At 42.8% G+C, this 14,496-nt stretch overlaps 1 protein-coding gene across 1 annotated transcript in view; it reads right to left on the bottom strand.

Moving 5' to 3' along the window:
- The window catches only part of KCNMA1 (potassium calcium-activated channel subfamily M alpha 1), a 643,121-nt gene that overhangs the window by 463,193 nt on the left and 165,432 nt on the right, over nt 1–14,496 (bottom strand). Inside the window, 1 exon segment of the mRNA XM_070946116.1 lies at nt 8,993–9,157. Within this exon segment, the coding sequence (XP_070802217.1) occupies nt 8,993–9,157 (165 nt within the window).

The following is a 14,496-nucleotide window of genomic DNA, read 5'->3' as shown; positions in this document are numbered from 1 at the left end:
AGAACTGGTCAGAACCTGCTGAAACCCACCTCTGCTTGTTTCCCCCTAAAAGTTGTGCAGCTATGCTGAAGCAGCATGACGCACAAGATATGGCACACAGGCTCTCCAAGATCAGGAGACAAAATGCCAGCCTCTTTACTGATGCTTAATATTGTCCATTCTCCAAACATAACTCAAAATCAGCCAATAGAGAACCAGACAGCAGCACCAGCCAACAACTTCTAGAAACTTCTTTTGCAGTTTCTAAGGCCCAATACTGTGATTTAGACAAAAACTGCACTTGTCACACAGGCCCATCAAGATATTGCCTCTTACCAGTAACTAATCAAGTTATACTGCACAGAAAATAAGCATGAAACAAAGGTTTCTGTTCTAGCCGCTAAATTATAAAAAGCATCTCAAATGTTGTTTTCTTTCAACAGTTTTATTTTCGAAATACTTAGGATTAATTTAGAATGGAATGAATTCTCACAAACTGTTCTTGGCTTTGACAGCTGCCTAGGCAAAAGATGCAACTTCTTAAATCATTTTCACACATGCACTTGCTAACAAATTTCCTACTTTATTTAATGTGTGAAAAAAAAAGGGGGGGGGAAATGTAAGTGGCTATCCCATTTTTTATTATTCATAGGTCACTTCTGAACTATGACCCACTATCTCTGGTGTCTGGCTTCACTTGGGGCAAGGTGAGGGAGATAATTATATTATTTAGATTATTTCCAGGGGTTGTTTTGTTTATTTATTTTGCTCTTGCTCTAGGTCATAAATGCACATAAGCTCAAGCATGCTTTCATTAAAATACAGCATTGGTGAAAAAGTGCAAATCCCATTGCAATTCTTGTAAAATATTGTGCATTCATGCTTTAATACATTCTTCTCATTTGTAAGTCCAATATAATTGCACAGATTATATTATGGCTGGGTCAGGAGTACTAAACTAAACTAAACTAAACTAAACTAAACTAAACTAAACTAAACTAAACTAAACTAAACTAAACTAAACTAAACTAATGCTGGATTGTTCAAAACAATAGTCAAAATCCAGGAAGAAATTGAGTTGAAGAAAATGTTCATTAATAACAAAGCAAAACATTCTGATCCAAATGAACCCAATAAAATCTTACATATATAAACCATAACATGATCTAAATTGTGATTTTAAAAAAATATATGAGAAATGGCTAGATTTTTGTCAGGGTTCAAAAACAGCATATTGGTCATTAAAGAAGGGTCATCTTTTTAATTCCTTAAAAATATAGAGTTTAAAGAGGATGGTAACGATACAGAAGTTTCAAGTCAATTCGACAATTAAACCTGTCCCATCAAATAAAAAGTTACCACTGATTTTTCTTTACTCCCTTTTTCTGTCCCTTTATCTTTGAATCCATTCCGATATTTATAATGCCATTTGTAGCACCAACAGCTATCCATTTCATAAGTGCTTAGAATTCGTACAGTGACCAGTTCATTGAGAAAACAGTCTAAACAGTAAGCCATGACAATCTGCAGATGTGTTCACAGAAACAACTTAAAATTCAAAATGAGTTTTAAAAGAATATTCTATGACTTTTACTTTCTGGTAATGAAAAAAAAAAGAGAGATTTTATTCCTGTGATAAAGGATTCCCCTGGTATTTAATTTTGAGTGCCGTGTACTGAGAAGCACTTCCTGGTGAGACCACATTGGGAATCCTGTGTTCAATTCTGATCACTAAGATACATAAAAAAGATGTTGAGACTCTAGAAAGATTGCAGAGAAGAGCAACAAAGAAGATTAGGGGTCTGGAGGCCAAACCATATGATGAATGATTGAGGGAACTAGGTACTGTATGTCAAGACTAACAAAGAGAAGGACTAGGGGAGATATGATATCTGTTTTCCAGTACTTGAGGGGCTATCCCAGAGAAGAAAGAGTCAAGCTATTCTCCAAAGCACCTGAGGGTAGGACAAGAAGAAATGGATGGAAGGTCATTAAAGACAGATCCAACCTAGAACTAAGGAGAAATTTCCTGACAGAACAATTAATCAATGGAACAACCTTACTTCCAGAAGTTGTGGATGCTCCATCACTGGAGGCTTTCAAGGAGAGTTTGGATGGGTATTTGTCTGGAACGATATAGGGTCTCCTTTCTGAGTAGGGGATTGCAATAGTAGACCTCCAAGCCCTTTCCAATTATCTCTTGTTATACGTTTCTCTGGGTTGGTTCAAGCCATAGTACTAGGGCAGTACTGGAGAACTTTTTGGCACCAAGTGCTGAAACAGGAGTGTGTGTGCGTGCACATGTGCCGGAAACCGGAAGAGCAGCCACTTGGTGTGCATGTGCGCACCGGGCGGCTGCTCTTCTGGTTTCTGGTATGCATATGTGCTCTGGCCACCTGCTCTTCCGGTTCCTGGTGCATATGCGTGCGCGAAGACCAGTTGGCACATGTGCATGCAAGCACCAGGAAGATGATCTTCTGGTTTTTGGCACAAGCATACACACCGGCCAGCTGGTTTTCATGCTTGCATGCACGCCAGAAACCAGAAGAGCAAGTGGCTGGAGCGCATGTGCATGTGCATGCCGGAAACTGGAGGAGCAGGTGGCCAGAATGTATGTGCATGCCGGAAATAGGAAGAGCAGCCACCTGGCGTGTATATGCACACCAGGTGGCTACTCTTCCAGTTTCCAGTGCTCCCACATACATGAAGACCAGCTGGGTAGCGCGCCGGAACCCGGAAAAGCAACAGCTTGCGTGCCCGCAGAGATGGCTCTCTGTGCCACTTCTGGCACGCGTGCCATAGGTTCATCATCATGGTACTAGGGAGTGTGGAGTTGAAGAATTTATAGCATAAGAAAAGGACTTGATACAGTTCAATACATTACGATTTTCTCCTCTGCCAAGAGCCTTAGGAACAGGTAACACAGCTTTAGAAAATGCAGAACATTGGTCCACAAAGCCACCTTACTATCTACAGGGAGGGGAACAAGATTCCTGTCAGCCCTGGAGGCCATCTTTTTCCTTGGATCTTCAGGGATGCCACACTTAGTGCTGTGGGGAAGTGGGAGGTGGGTGTATGGAGTTGGTGGCGATATATTGATAAAACAACATTCTTTTCTCTGAGAGTCAAGGACGTTCAGCCTGCACCTGGAGTGGCGTGACTGAGAGGCATCTCCAGTTGGGACAGTGGATTGATTGGACCATGTGGACATGTGGGTTCAGGGGAAGGGACTTTCCTTTGGGTGGGGAAAACCTGGAAACTTTCAGATTCAGGTTTCCCCAGATGTGCCAATATGACATCTCCAATAAAATGGATCTTTGAGGAACTGTTTGCCTCAGAGTCTTATTTAGTTGGGGCTGTTACTTGGAACCCTGACATTTCCATGCTTTTAGGAAGGACTTTCTCAATTCTCTTCTGATAAAGGAGAGCACAGAGACCAAATTCTGAGTTATGCAGGCAGAGACCTCTCCTGTCACTCTGAGTAATAGCCACCCACAATGGAACTCATTCTGAAAAAGTGCCTAAATAAAAGGAGAGGAAGGGGAAATTGGAGAGGATAGGAGCATTAATGAAGTCTAACCTTGCTAACTCTTTTTTCAATGCTTGAGCAAAGCTATCGTGGCATCAGATACACAAGTTTTTTTGGGGGGGGAGGAGGGGCAGGGGTTTGTCTGAGCATGTGAATCCAAAAAAATCAATTCCTATATGCAGAGGAAACTACTTCCTAAAAGTTATTTAATAGAGAATGTGGAATATTGATTTTGCTTTAAACAGTGCCCTCCAGTATCTAAAGACACTGTAATTTCTTCATCTTTCATTGTAGTTGACGGGCAACTGACCTACTCAAAAACATAATTATTTACTCAATAAAAGAAGTATTTTGTGCATTTGGCTTGCAAGGGGATTGTGGGGGGTGGGGGAGAGAATGATTAAACATTGTGGAAATACACCAGGCTGCGTGGCTAAGAAGTAAGAAGAACAAAATCCTACCTGTCTTACAAAAATATTTTCAAATATTGTGCCGTATGTTTTAGCCTCAGTTTTACTCAGAAGGTTAAGAGCACATGAAATCACTAGAATGTCTATGGAAGCATTGAATCGGATGCAAAATGTAGCAAACTGCATTTATAAATACAGAAAAAAAATAACTAACTTTGGGAATCTGGTTCAAGTCTCTGCCTTTCCAAGCTTGTCAGGATCACAATAAGATTACCATGTTTCCCCGAAAATAAGACCCTGTCTTATATTATTTGAACCCTGAAAATAAGTGCTTGGCCTTATTGCCATGTGCTCAAAAGCCCGATTGGGTTTATTGTCAGGGGAATGCCTTATTTTGGGGAAAACAGAGTAGTACATGCCACAGATATATAATTAAACTTGAAGATTTGTGCCATGTTACTAAGCCTTATTATCATGAGAGAAAACTGAAATGAGTTGGAGAGAGGATCTACAGCCCTACCTCCTATTTTTGTTAATCTTACTATCAGTGAGTAATCATGTGCCTTGGCCACTCTGAAGCAATGCAAGAGACTCCTATCCCAAAGGTGCTTTTTCAAGAGGCAACTGGACTTTCTGGAAACCAAAAAAGTCCAGTTGCCTCTTTAAAAAATGCATCTTTGGGACAACCATGACCTGGATGACTGAAGAATCCTCATAGATAAGAGATACTCTGGTGCTCAGTGAACTGACAAAGCACCCTTTCCCACCCAGGAGAAACAATCATTAGATCCATTTGCACAACTTAAAGATACCAGCTGGTCTCTCTTACCTCAAAAGATATCCTAAGAAAATCATCCAGATTTAAGGAAAGATTGTGTTGGAGGGGAATTTTTTTTTTTTTTTTTGTAGACAGCTTTGCTTAACTCGATCAGGTAGGCAGCGGCGGTCTGAAAAGATTACCTCATCGCTTTTCCATGGTGGAGGGGAAGACCTCCCAAAGCCCCCCCCTTTTTTGTAACAAACAAACAACGAAGCCAAAGACTAGTCAGCTTGCTCCATTTAGAGAAGATTATGGATCCAGGGAAGAAAGAGGCTCGTAATAGCCCCCTCCCACCCTTAATTGAGGACAGAGGAGGCAAGGAGTGGCTGGGAGGAGATTCAGCCATGTTGGAAGTACACCCCAAAAGGACAGTGCCAGGAACCATTAAAGCAGTGCAAAAAGCTTAAAACAACCATTCCCCTTTAAAAAGTGAAGCCCTGGAATAAAAGTACTAGCAAAAGGGTGGGGGGGACTCCAGAGAAGCCACTCGGGCTATAGAAAGTCTGGGTGTACTGCCAAGAACCATTAACAGCTGATACAATATAAGAAGGTTTAACCAAAGAGGCAGTTTCTGAAAACACTTAAGCAGGGCAATAATGATAAGCAGAATTAAGTTAGAAACAACATACAGAGGCATACTACAAGGCTCCTTCCTGCCTTCCTGACAGGATTAACTCCTTAAGGTGGGAAAAACAAAAGGCTGTTGGAAGGAGATTTCTTCCAACAGCTGGTTCGCCAAACTGATCAGAAAGTTAACAAACTGTTCTCCCAAACTGGCTGAATCCTACCACTGCCCTGATCTAACTCCAAACAGGTACTGTTAATTGAGAAAATTCCTGAGCACAGACGTTTTAGCAATATATCAGTTTAATTGGACCTTCATGTGCAGATCTGGTCTTTTGCACCTGACAATTTATTAAATTTATATGCTACCCATCTGGCTATCAACTGGAAAATGGGAAGTTATTGGGAAAAAGAAGAGAACTAATAGGATAATAACATGACATATCTAATTAAAAGTTTTGCATAGTTGCATAACTTCTTAAAGATATGCAAGTGTGGAGCTAGCATCCTTTAAAAAAATAATACCCGTTGAATTTATCCATAGGGCCTTTTATTTGGAAATGATTGGGGCAATCAAAAAATATCTCAGGACATCATAAACAGGACACCCTAGGAGGAGATGAGCAAGATTTTCAACCTCCCTTGATCCACAAGGGCAAAGTCTCTGCAAATAAGGAATCCCATAAAATTTTGTCACCAGTAGAGCTGATGGGAAGGCTTCAAAGGCATTGGGAAAAGCTCATTCATATTTGCCTAGAGTTAGATGGTTTAGATATCCCACTAGAATTCAGAGACCCTGATGATATCATTTTGACGATCAATAGCACTTAGCACTTAGACTTATATACAGCTTCACAGTACTTTATAGCCCTCTCTAAGTGGTTTACAGAGTCAGCATATTGCCCCCAACAATCTGGGTCCTCATTTTACCCACCTCGGAAGGATGGAAGGCTGAGTCAATCTTGAGCCTGGTGAGATTCGAACTGCCAAATTGTAGGCAGCCGGCAGTCAGCAGAAGTAGCCTGCAGTACTGCATTCTAACCACTGCGCCACCATGGCTCATAATGTCCCTGATTCTCTCTTTTCCTATTGATTTGGCTTTCTCCAGGGTTAATTGACTTAAAAATTCAGGAGAGGGGCCAAGAGTGGAAAGTTCTGCTATACAGATTTGGTGCCAATGAGATTGGCAGCTGTGCGACCACAGCAGAGGCATCAGGCCTGAAAGATCAAACCTGATTCTAAATCCTGAGATTAGAATCTTAGTCCAGACCTGAACCTTAATACTTGACATGTTAGCTTCAAACCTCAATACAAGTAGTCCTCAACTTACAGAGTTCATTTAGTGACCATTCAAAGTTACAACGGCATTGAAAAAAGTGTGTTATGGCCATGTTTCACACTGACAACCTTTGCAACTTCATTGGTCCCATGATCAAAATTCAGATACTTGGCAACTGGTTCATTCTTATGACGGTTGCAGTGTCCCGAGGTCATGTGATTCACCTTTTGCGACCTTCCAACAAGCCAAGTCAATGGGGAAGCCAGTTTCATTTAACAATTGTGTCACTAACTTATCAACGGCCGGGATTCATTTAACGACTGTGGCAAGAAAGGTCGTAAAACAGGGCAAAACTCACTTGACCAATGTCTCATTTAATGACAGAAATTTTGGGCTCAATTGTGGCCATAAGTCGAGGACTACCTGTACTACAGATATGTTTTAAAACATTTTTCATCATACAAAAACTTTTTGAATTACTGTAATACTTATTTTTTAAAAAAACACATGCTCAACATCAGCCAATTAACCCCAATTAGCCTATTCCATGCGATGTTTTTTTTTTTTTTTTTTTAGTAGTTCGGCGTTTTCATTTAACTATATAAAAGCATTCTGCATTACAGAAACAGGATTACGGCTACAGTGCCTACATTGAAAACAATTGAACTCAAAGGAAAAGAGATATTTCCCTTTGGATGTAAAAGGCTCAGAAGATAATGTATTTGTGAAGTTCAAAGCACACTTATACACTTGCAACCATTGCTGTTTCTCAGCTTGCCAACAAACCAGTGGGAAGGAAAGGGAAACTGGAATGCGGGCTCCAGACATTGCCCAAGAGAGCCTGTGGGAACCAAGGACACTTCTACAGGTGTTTGCCTAACCCCAAAGGCATTTTCCCATAACAAAATACCGACAGTCAATTGGACAATGTGACCTGCACTAATCAAGGGGAGGGGGAAGTCGACTCTTTAATTATATTGGTTTGCATGGGAATTAACCAGAGTTGGTTTTATTTTCATCTGTGCCAAAATGATGTGCTCAATAAAGTTTTGCCTTAAGAGATTGGAACATCTCAACGGTGTTTGCTTCGGTTCGTCAGTAGAAACCTTGACTATATCATGTTAAAACTGTTTTTTTAATCATAAAGGAACAACGCTTTGCACAGAGAAGTGTTTTTCTCAGCACTGTGCTTATTGACATGTTAAAGAGTAGCATGCAGCCTGATTTTAAATATAAAATTCCTGATAATACATAGTTAAGCAGATAATATAATTTCACAATCACTATCAAAAGTTGTTCAGGCTGGAGGTGATTGCCACATTACAGCCATAAAAAGGATGGATTATCCAGAATTCCTGATCTTCTCTGAAATTTCAAGCTAACATCACTAGTGGGCTTCACTTACCTTCGCTACCGGTTCGGAACTGTGAGTGCGCGCATGTACTTCATTCACACACAGCGCTTTTGCGCATGCACAGAGTGTCCATGATGACATCCAGGCAGGTAGGTGGAGCCTCCCACCACCGCCGCTACTGGTTCACCGAACCGGGGCGAACCGGTAGAAACACACCACTGGCTAACATGGATCACTGAAGGTGCTATCTGGCAATTTTAACTGTAGGCCATCTAATAGCATTTTATTGCAATAACATAATAATACATGGTAAGTACCATTTCAGTTTTTCAAACACATTGTGAAGTCCACACTGTAGGGCTGAAGTAGATTCACGTGGTCACTATTGACCATAAACATCAAGCATTTGCAATGTAATCTGAAAACTCTCATTTATTAGTACTTGTGCCCAGCAATCTTCTTAATGAGTTACAGTGACATCAGAATGACAGCAGGTGTGTCATAATATCACTGAGCATTGGTGTGATTATGAAAAGGCTTCGTAACAAATATATAAGCTGCATCATATCTGCATGATGGTGTGGTGCGGTGGCCTAGAAGTGGAGCTCTCGCCTCACAATCAGGAGGCTGTGAGTTTGATCCTAGGTAGAGGCAGATATTTCTCTCTGGGCACAAGGAGAATATATCTGCTGAACAAAACTCCGCATTGGCGACAGGAAAGGCATCCGGCCAGTAAACACTCTGCTAGCTCCATTCAGTTGCCCAGACTCCTGCCTGCAAAGGATTATGGGGTCGTTAAAAAATGATGATGATGATGATGTGTGCATGATCACACCATGATATGTGGGTTCTCTCTTGCCTTCTTGCTGTCCCCTCTTCCCTCCACACACAGATAACCATTTCAGTCTGTGAAATCACTGCAACCTCCATCCACCCCATCAAATGTTTGCTGACATGGAGCCTATCACTCTAGGCATCAGCTCACTCCTGAAGTTTAAATTTAACAGAAAGGAAGAAAGAAAGAAAGAAAAACTGAAACAAGATTCAGAACACTTACAAGAACTCTGCCGGTTAAAGTCTGGGCTGAAATCATCACCCCTGCCCAGTCTTTAACAGAGGTCATCCAGCCCACTTCTAGTGCCACAACTTCCTCTTTTTCATCTGTGCCTTTCAAATCCCCATCTGCCTGCGTCTCCCCACTGCCAGTGATCTTCTGGACCTCCTAGAAAAACAGAAAGTAGAGGATAATTAGAATGGCCAGGGTGAAAAACCACAAGGAAGCAAGTAAATGCAACAATTAACATTCTGTCTTAGCGTGAATTGGCAAATCCTGTCCCTCAGCCAACCACACATAAATCTCATAAGCGATGCTCAATTCTTTGATTAAGAATTGTTGGATAACAGTTCTGAATTCTGCTTTTCTCTTTGCATCCTGGACATAAATTGTTTCAACTTCTATCCTCAAGACGACAATATAGGGCTCTGCATACCAGAATAACTAGACACAAGGACAGTTTTTTCCTGAATGCCGTCACTCTGCTAAACAACTAATTCCCACAACACTGTCAAACTATTTACTAAGACTGTATTACTACTATTCTTCTCATCCTTCCTATTACCTATCTCTTCCCACCTATGGCTATAACCATGCTGGTTGTATCTCTACGATTTACAGTATATTGTTTTATTTGTTTCCTAGTATGATTTGATTGCTTATTAGTAACCTATGACTATCACTAAGTGTTGTATCTTATGATTCTTGATGAATATATTTTTAGTTTTTCTTTATGTACACTGAGAGCACATGCACCAAAGACAAATTCCTTGTGTGTCCAATCACACTCGGCCAATAAAGAATTCTATCTATCTATTCTATCTATCTACATCTCCTCTAGAAAAGTCTAATCTTTTAAATTTCTAGAGAGAAATTCCCTGAGGATGGGCTCCAGCACAAGTCCGAAAACCTAGAAGACAAAACCTCTGGTCCTGGTGACCGACCCAGATTGGATCCTGCAAGATTAGATTTATTTTAACTCTACCTTCTGAGCAAAGGATACGTTTTAAAAGTTGGATGTTCCTATCCAGCTGAGCACAGGATATGATGCGATCATATCAATTGTGGGTTACTACCGGTTCGGTCTGGATCTTGCGAACTGGTAGTAACGGCGGTGGGAGGCTCCTCCCACCCACCCAGACATCATCACAGATGCTCTGCACATGCGCAGAAGCTTCTGCACATGCACCAAAGCGCCACGTGCAAGCAAAGCAAGCACAAGCACATGTGCACGCTCCCGTTGCAAACTGGTAGCAAAGGTAAGTGGAACCCACCCCTGGATCATATGGCAACCTGAAGTGATTGGACTTAAAAGAGAATCAAGGAGGGGAGAGAGAGAGAGAAACAGAGTGTTGTGACCCAGGCCCAAGTAGTTAGTATTAAATAGAAACAGTTAGAAAACAAAAAAAATTTATTAGAACAGCTGAGAATTAACTCATTCTCAGCGTAGTCCAAACTAAATTAAAGCAAATTCTTCAAAACACCATTCCTCAGTTTATCACCGACCTTGGGCTAATTAGGCAAACTGCCAAAGGCTTTTCTTGGCAAAAGTTCAGAAGCAGAAGACGCCGACAAGAAATGAATACAGTGAAACAAGAACCAATTCTCTCAACTTGGTTTTCCGGCAAAGAGGCCAAGAACTGTTGCTGGTCTTTTAAGCATTATGGGAGGGGGCAATCATCTCTTGGCCCTACTCCTGAGTCGTCCTCTCTGCTTTATCTGCTCCTGCCTTCTGGCAGCTCTTCTCATACGTGCACTAGGAACAGGCTCCTCCTGTTCCTCTGCCTCTCTACTGTCAGCCTCTGGAGGCTCCGAAGTCCGCACATCACTCCACGATGGCCCTGGCCCCATCTCTGCCTCTGATGCAGAGCCCTCACCCGGGCCTTCCCCAGTCTCCAGGACTGGCCCATGTTCTTCCTCACCCTCATCGCTGTCTGACTCCACTGCCAGTTCCGCAGGCTGCTGGCGGACCACAACACAGAGTGTAGACGAGATGAAGGCTGTGTAAAGGACTGATCTAGAGTCAGAAGCGTCACTAGGTTCCATATTGTGTAGCAAATCTTTTAAGGAAACTACTAGAGTCACCCAAGGATGCAGATCATAGGAAGATGATTAGAGTGAGAAGAATTTTTGTAGGTTGACTGAACTTCCTTAAATGGCATTTTTGTGTGCAAAGCAGGGGTGAAATCTGAACCGGTTTACTACCTGTTCGCTGGCTGCACATGTGCAGTGAGCACCATGCACCAAATGCGAGGTGCGCACGCACAGTGCACGCCAAAAGGAAGCATGTGGTAAGTAGAACAGCACGTGGGGGGGGAGGGGATTATCAGCTGTGGTGCACAATCTTTTTTTTTACTTTTAAAAGCATTGCTTTTAAAAGTAAAAAAAAAAAAAGCCTCTGACGATTGCACTGCTCGGCTGTGATCATCAGATGCTTTTTTTAACCTTTTAAAAGCATTTGTTTTACAACCTCTTCGGCCAAAGAGGTTGTAGAAAAAATGCTTTTAAAAGCCTCTGATGATCCCAGCTGAGTTGCCTGATCATCAGAGGCTTTTTTTTCTTTTAAAAGCATTTGTTTTACAACCTCTTCGGCCAAAGAGGTTGTAGTTAAAAAATGCTTTTAAAAGTAAAAAAAAAAAAAAAAAAAGCCTCTGATGAGCCCGTGGCTCAGCTGGGCATGGGGGGGGAGGCAGGGATTTTTCCTACCGGTTCTCCGAACCACCTGCCGCCATCGCTACCGGATCGGTCGATCCGGTCCGAACCGGGAGAATTTCACCCCTGGTGCAAAGGACTACGAAAAACGAACATTCACCGTATGGCACATTTCAAGAGTTGCTCAACAGACCATTTAGTAATTTTAAACTCAAAAGATGCTGGGCCCTATTCTCTAGATCAGTGTTTCTCAACCTTGGTAGCTTGAAGATGGGTGGACTTCAATTCCCAGAATCCCCCAGCCAGCAGCGCTGGCTGGGGGATTCTGGGAGTTGAAGTCCACCCATCTTCAAGCTACCAAGGTTGAGAAACACTGCTCTAGATGGAAAACATAGCTGACACATACAAACTCTGAAACAAAAGTAGCTACAAGTAGGTATTTATATGGCCTTCTGTGTAAGTCGCTGTGCAGAATATGTCCATAGACAAAATTAACCAAAAATAAACGTGCAAAAAAAAAATGGATATTAGTCATGAGTTGTTATAATTAATGGTTATTAGAATTAGTTTCCCAAGGATCCTCATCTTGAGCAGCGTGTGAAGTCTTAAATGCCAAGCAAAGCTGAAATGGAAAGTTCCAGAAGGACCACTATTTAAAGAGCTGTTTGATTAATCCAAGGCGCTCCCCCTTTCTAAGCATCAACCTTTACTGAGTCACCAGAGGGATAGGAAACAGCAAGTCAAAGAAAAAAAACCCTCTGAATCACTATTGGCCTATATTATTCATATCTAGTGTCTCCGGAAACTGCTACTACAAAATTACGGAGTTCTTACATCCAAGATAAATATGCTTCAGTTATGAGTGGCATAAAAGAGGGGAAATCGTTAACCTCCAAGCAAGGAAATTTGTGGCTAATTTTTGATCTAGATCCGTGATGGCGAACCTATGGCACGGGTGCCACAGGTGGCACGTGGAGCCATATCTGTGGGCATGCGAGCATTGCCCTAGCTCAGGTCCAGTGCGCATGCGCTCCAGCCAACTTATTTTCGGGCCTTCCGGGCTCGCTGGAAGTCAGGAAATGGGCCATTTCCAGCCTTCAGAGGACCTCCAAGGGGGGTAGGGAAGGCTGTTTTTGCCCTCCCCAGGCTCCTAGAAAGGCTCTGGAGCCTGGGGAGGGTGAAAAAATGGGCCTACCGGTTCCACCGGAAGTCAGGAAATGGGCCGTTTCTAGCCTCTGAAGGGCTTCCAGGTGGGGGAGAAGCCATTTTCACCCTCCCCAGGCTCCAAGAAAGCCTCTGGAGCCTGGGGAGGGCAAAAAACGGGCCTACTGGGCCCACCATGCCATTGCGCGCCAAAAGCAGGGGTCATGCAGGGGGGGTCGCACGTCCATGCATGGGGGTGGAGCGCATTGAATTATGGGTGTGGGCATGCACGAGACCCCTTGCGCTCCCCTCGCTTTTGGCACGCGACGGCAAAAAGGTTAGCCATCACTGATCTAGATGATGGATGGATTCATGTAGCCACCGAGGACAACCCAAGAAAGACATTGTCTTTATCTAATAACACACAGCTACTCCAGCCTCTCCCTGGGTCCTGTGTGATGTTTTTTCTACAATCTTCCCATCTCTTATGCCAGGAATTTAAGGAAGTCCAGGAAAATGAAAGCAGAGAAACATCTGCTTCAGATGAATTGGATTTGAAGAAATGGGAAGCCAATCAATCCAGGAAGCTTCCTTCCTTCCTTCCTTCCTTCCTTCCTTCCTTCCATCCATCCATCCATCCATCCATCCATCCATCCATCCCAATAGAGCTGGAAGGGACCTTAGCCTTGAAGCCTTCTGCCACTTATCCGTTATTTCTAAAATGCCTTTCTCTAGTTTGAGTGACTGGATCGCATCATTGACCTGATCATGACAGAACAGAGTTGGAAGGGACTTAGGAGATCTTCTAGTCCAACTCCCTGCTCAAGCAAGAGACCCTATACCATTCCAGTCTCTTCTTCAAAACCTCCAGTGGTGGAGCACCCACAATTTCTGAAGACAGGTTGTTCCACTGGTTAATTGTCCTCACTGTTAGAAAGTTTCTCCTTAATTCCAGCTGGCCAGTGCGCATACGCACCTCAGAAACACAATGACCAGCTGGCTGAACTGGGGCGACGGCGTGCATGCCCACAGAGAGGGCTCTGCGTGCCACCTCTGGCATGCGTGCCATAGGTTTGCCATCACGGGTATAAGGTCTCTTGCTTGAGCAGGGAGTTGGAGTAGAAGATCTCCAAGATCCCTTTCAACTCTGTCATCCTGTGATTCTATTCCTAAACTCCAAAAATGGTTTCAAGGATGCCTGGAGCTTTAAGGGAACTAACAACCCTTTCCATGGGTATTTCTCTGCCTTTCCAACCCAAGAGTGTTTGAGAGCCCCTGCTTTGGAGGAAGGATGAAAAACCTACGTCTCCTCAACAAAGAAAGAGCTTTCAGAAATTCCAAATCTGGTGTTCTGCCCCAGCTCCAGATTCCCGAGGATATTGACACACACCAACAGTCCTTATCAAATTTATTAAGTAGCAAGAATAAACCAGAGTCCGGCAAAGGTTGGCAACCAGCCCAGAAAACAAGATATGATAAGACTTTTCCAAAAACGCTCTGATGATAATTACAAGTTGTTTCCAGCAAGAAACTTACTAACAGTGATTTAAATAGGCTAAGGAAATAGCCAATTATCCTCAAGCCTTACTCTTGAGGAGACCTCCTCCTCCTGAGTAGCCACTCCTGCCTTTTGGCAGCCCTGCGTGCTCGAGCATTGAGAAGAGGCTCCTCCACTTCGGTCTCTCCACTTGAAGGAGCCTCTGGAGGTTCTG

This window comes from Pituophis catenifer, unplaced genomic scaffold, assembly GCF_029215685.1.
Source record: "Pituophis catenifer annectens isolate HBS135680 unplaced genomic scaffold, rPitCat1.0.hap2 SCAF_6, whole genome shotgun sequence".
NCBI classification, from domain to species: domain Eukaryota; kingdom Metazoa; phylum Chordata; class Lepidosauria; order Squamata; family Colubridae; genus Pituophis; species Pituophis catenifer.
This window is presented reverse-complemented; position numbering and strand designations above follow the sequence as displayed.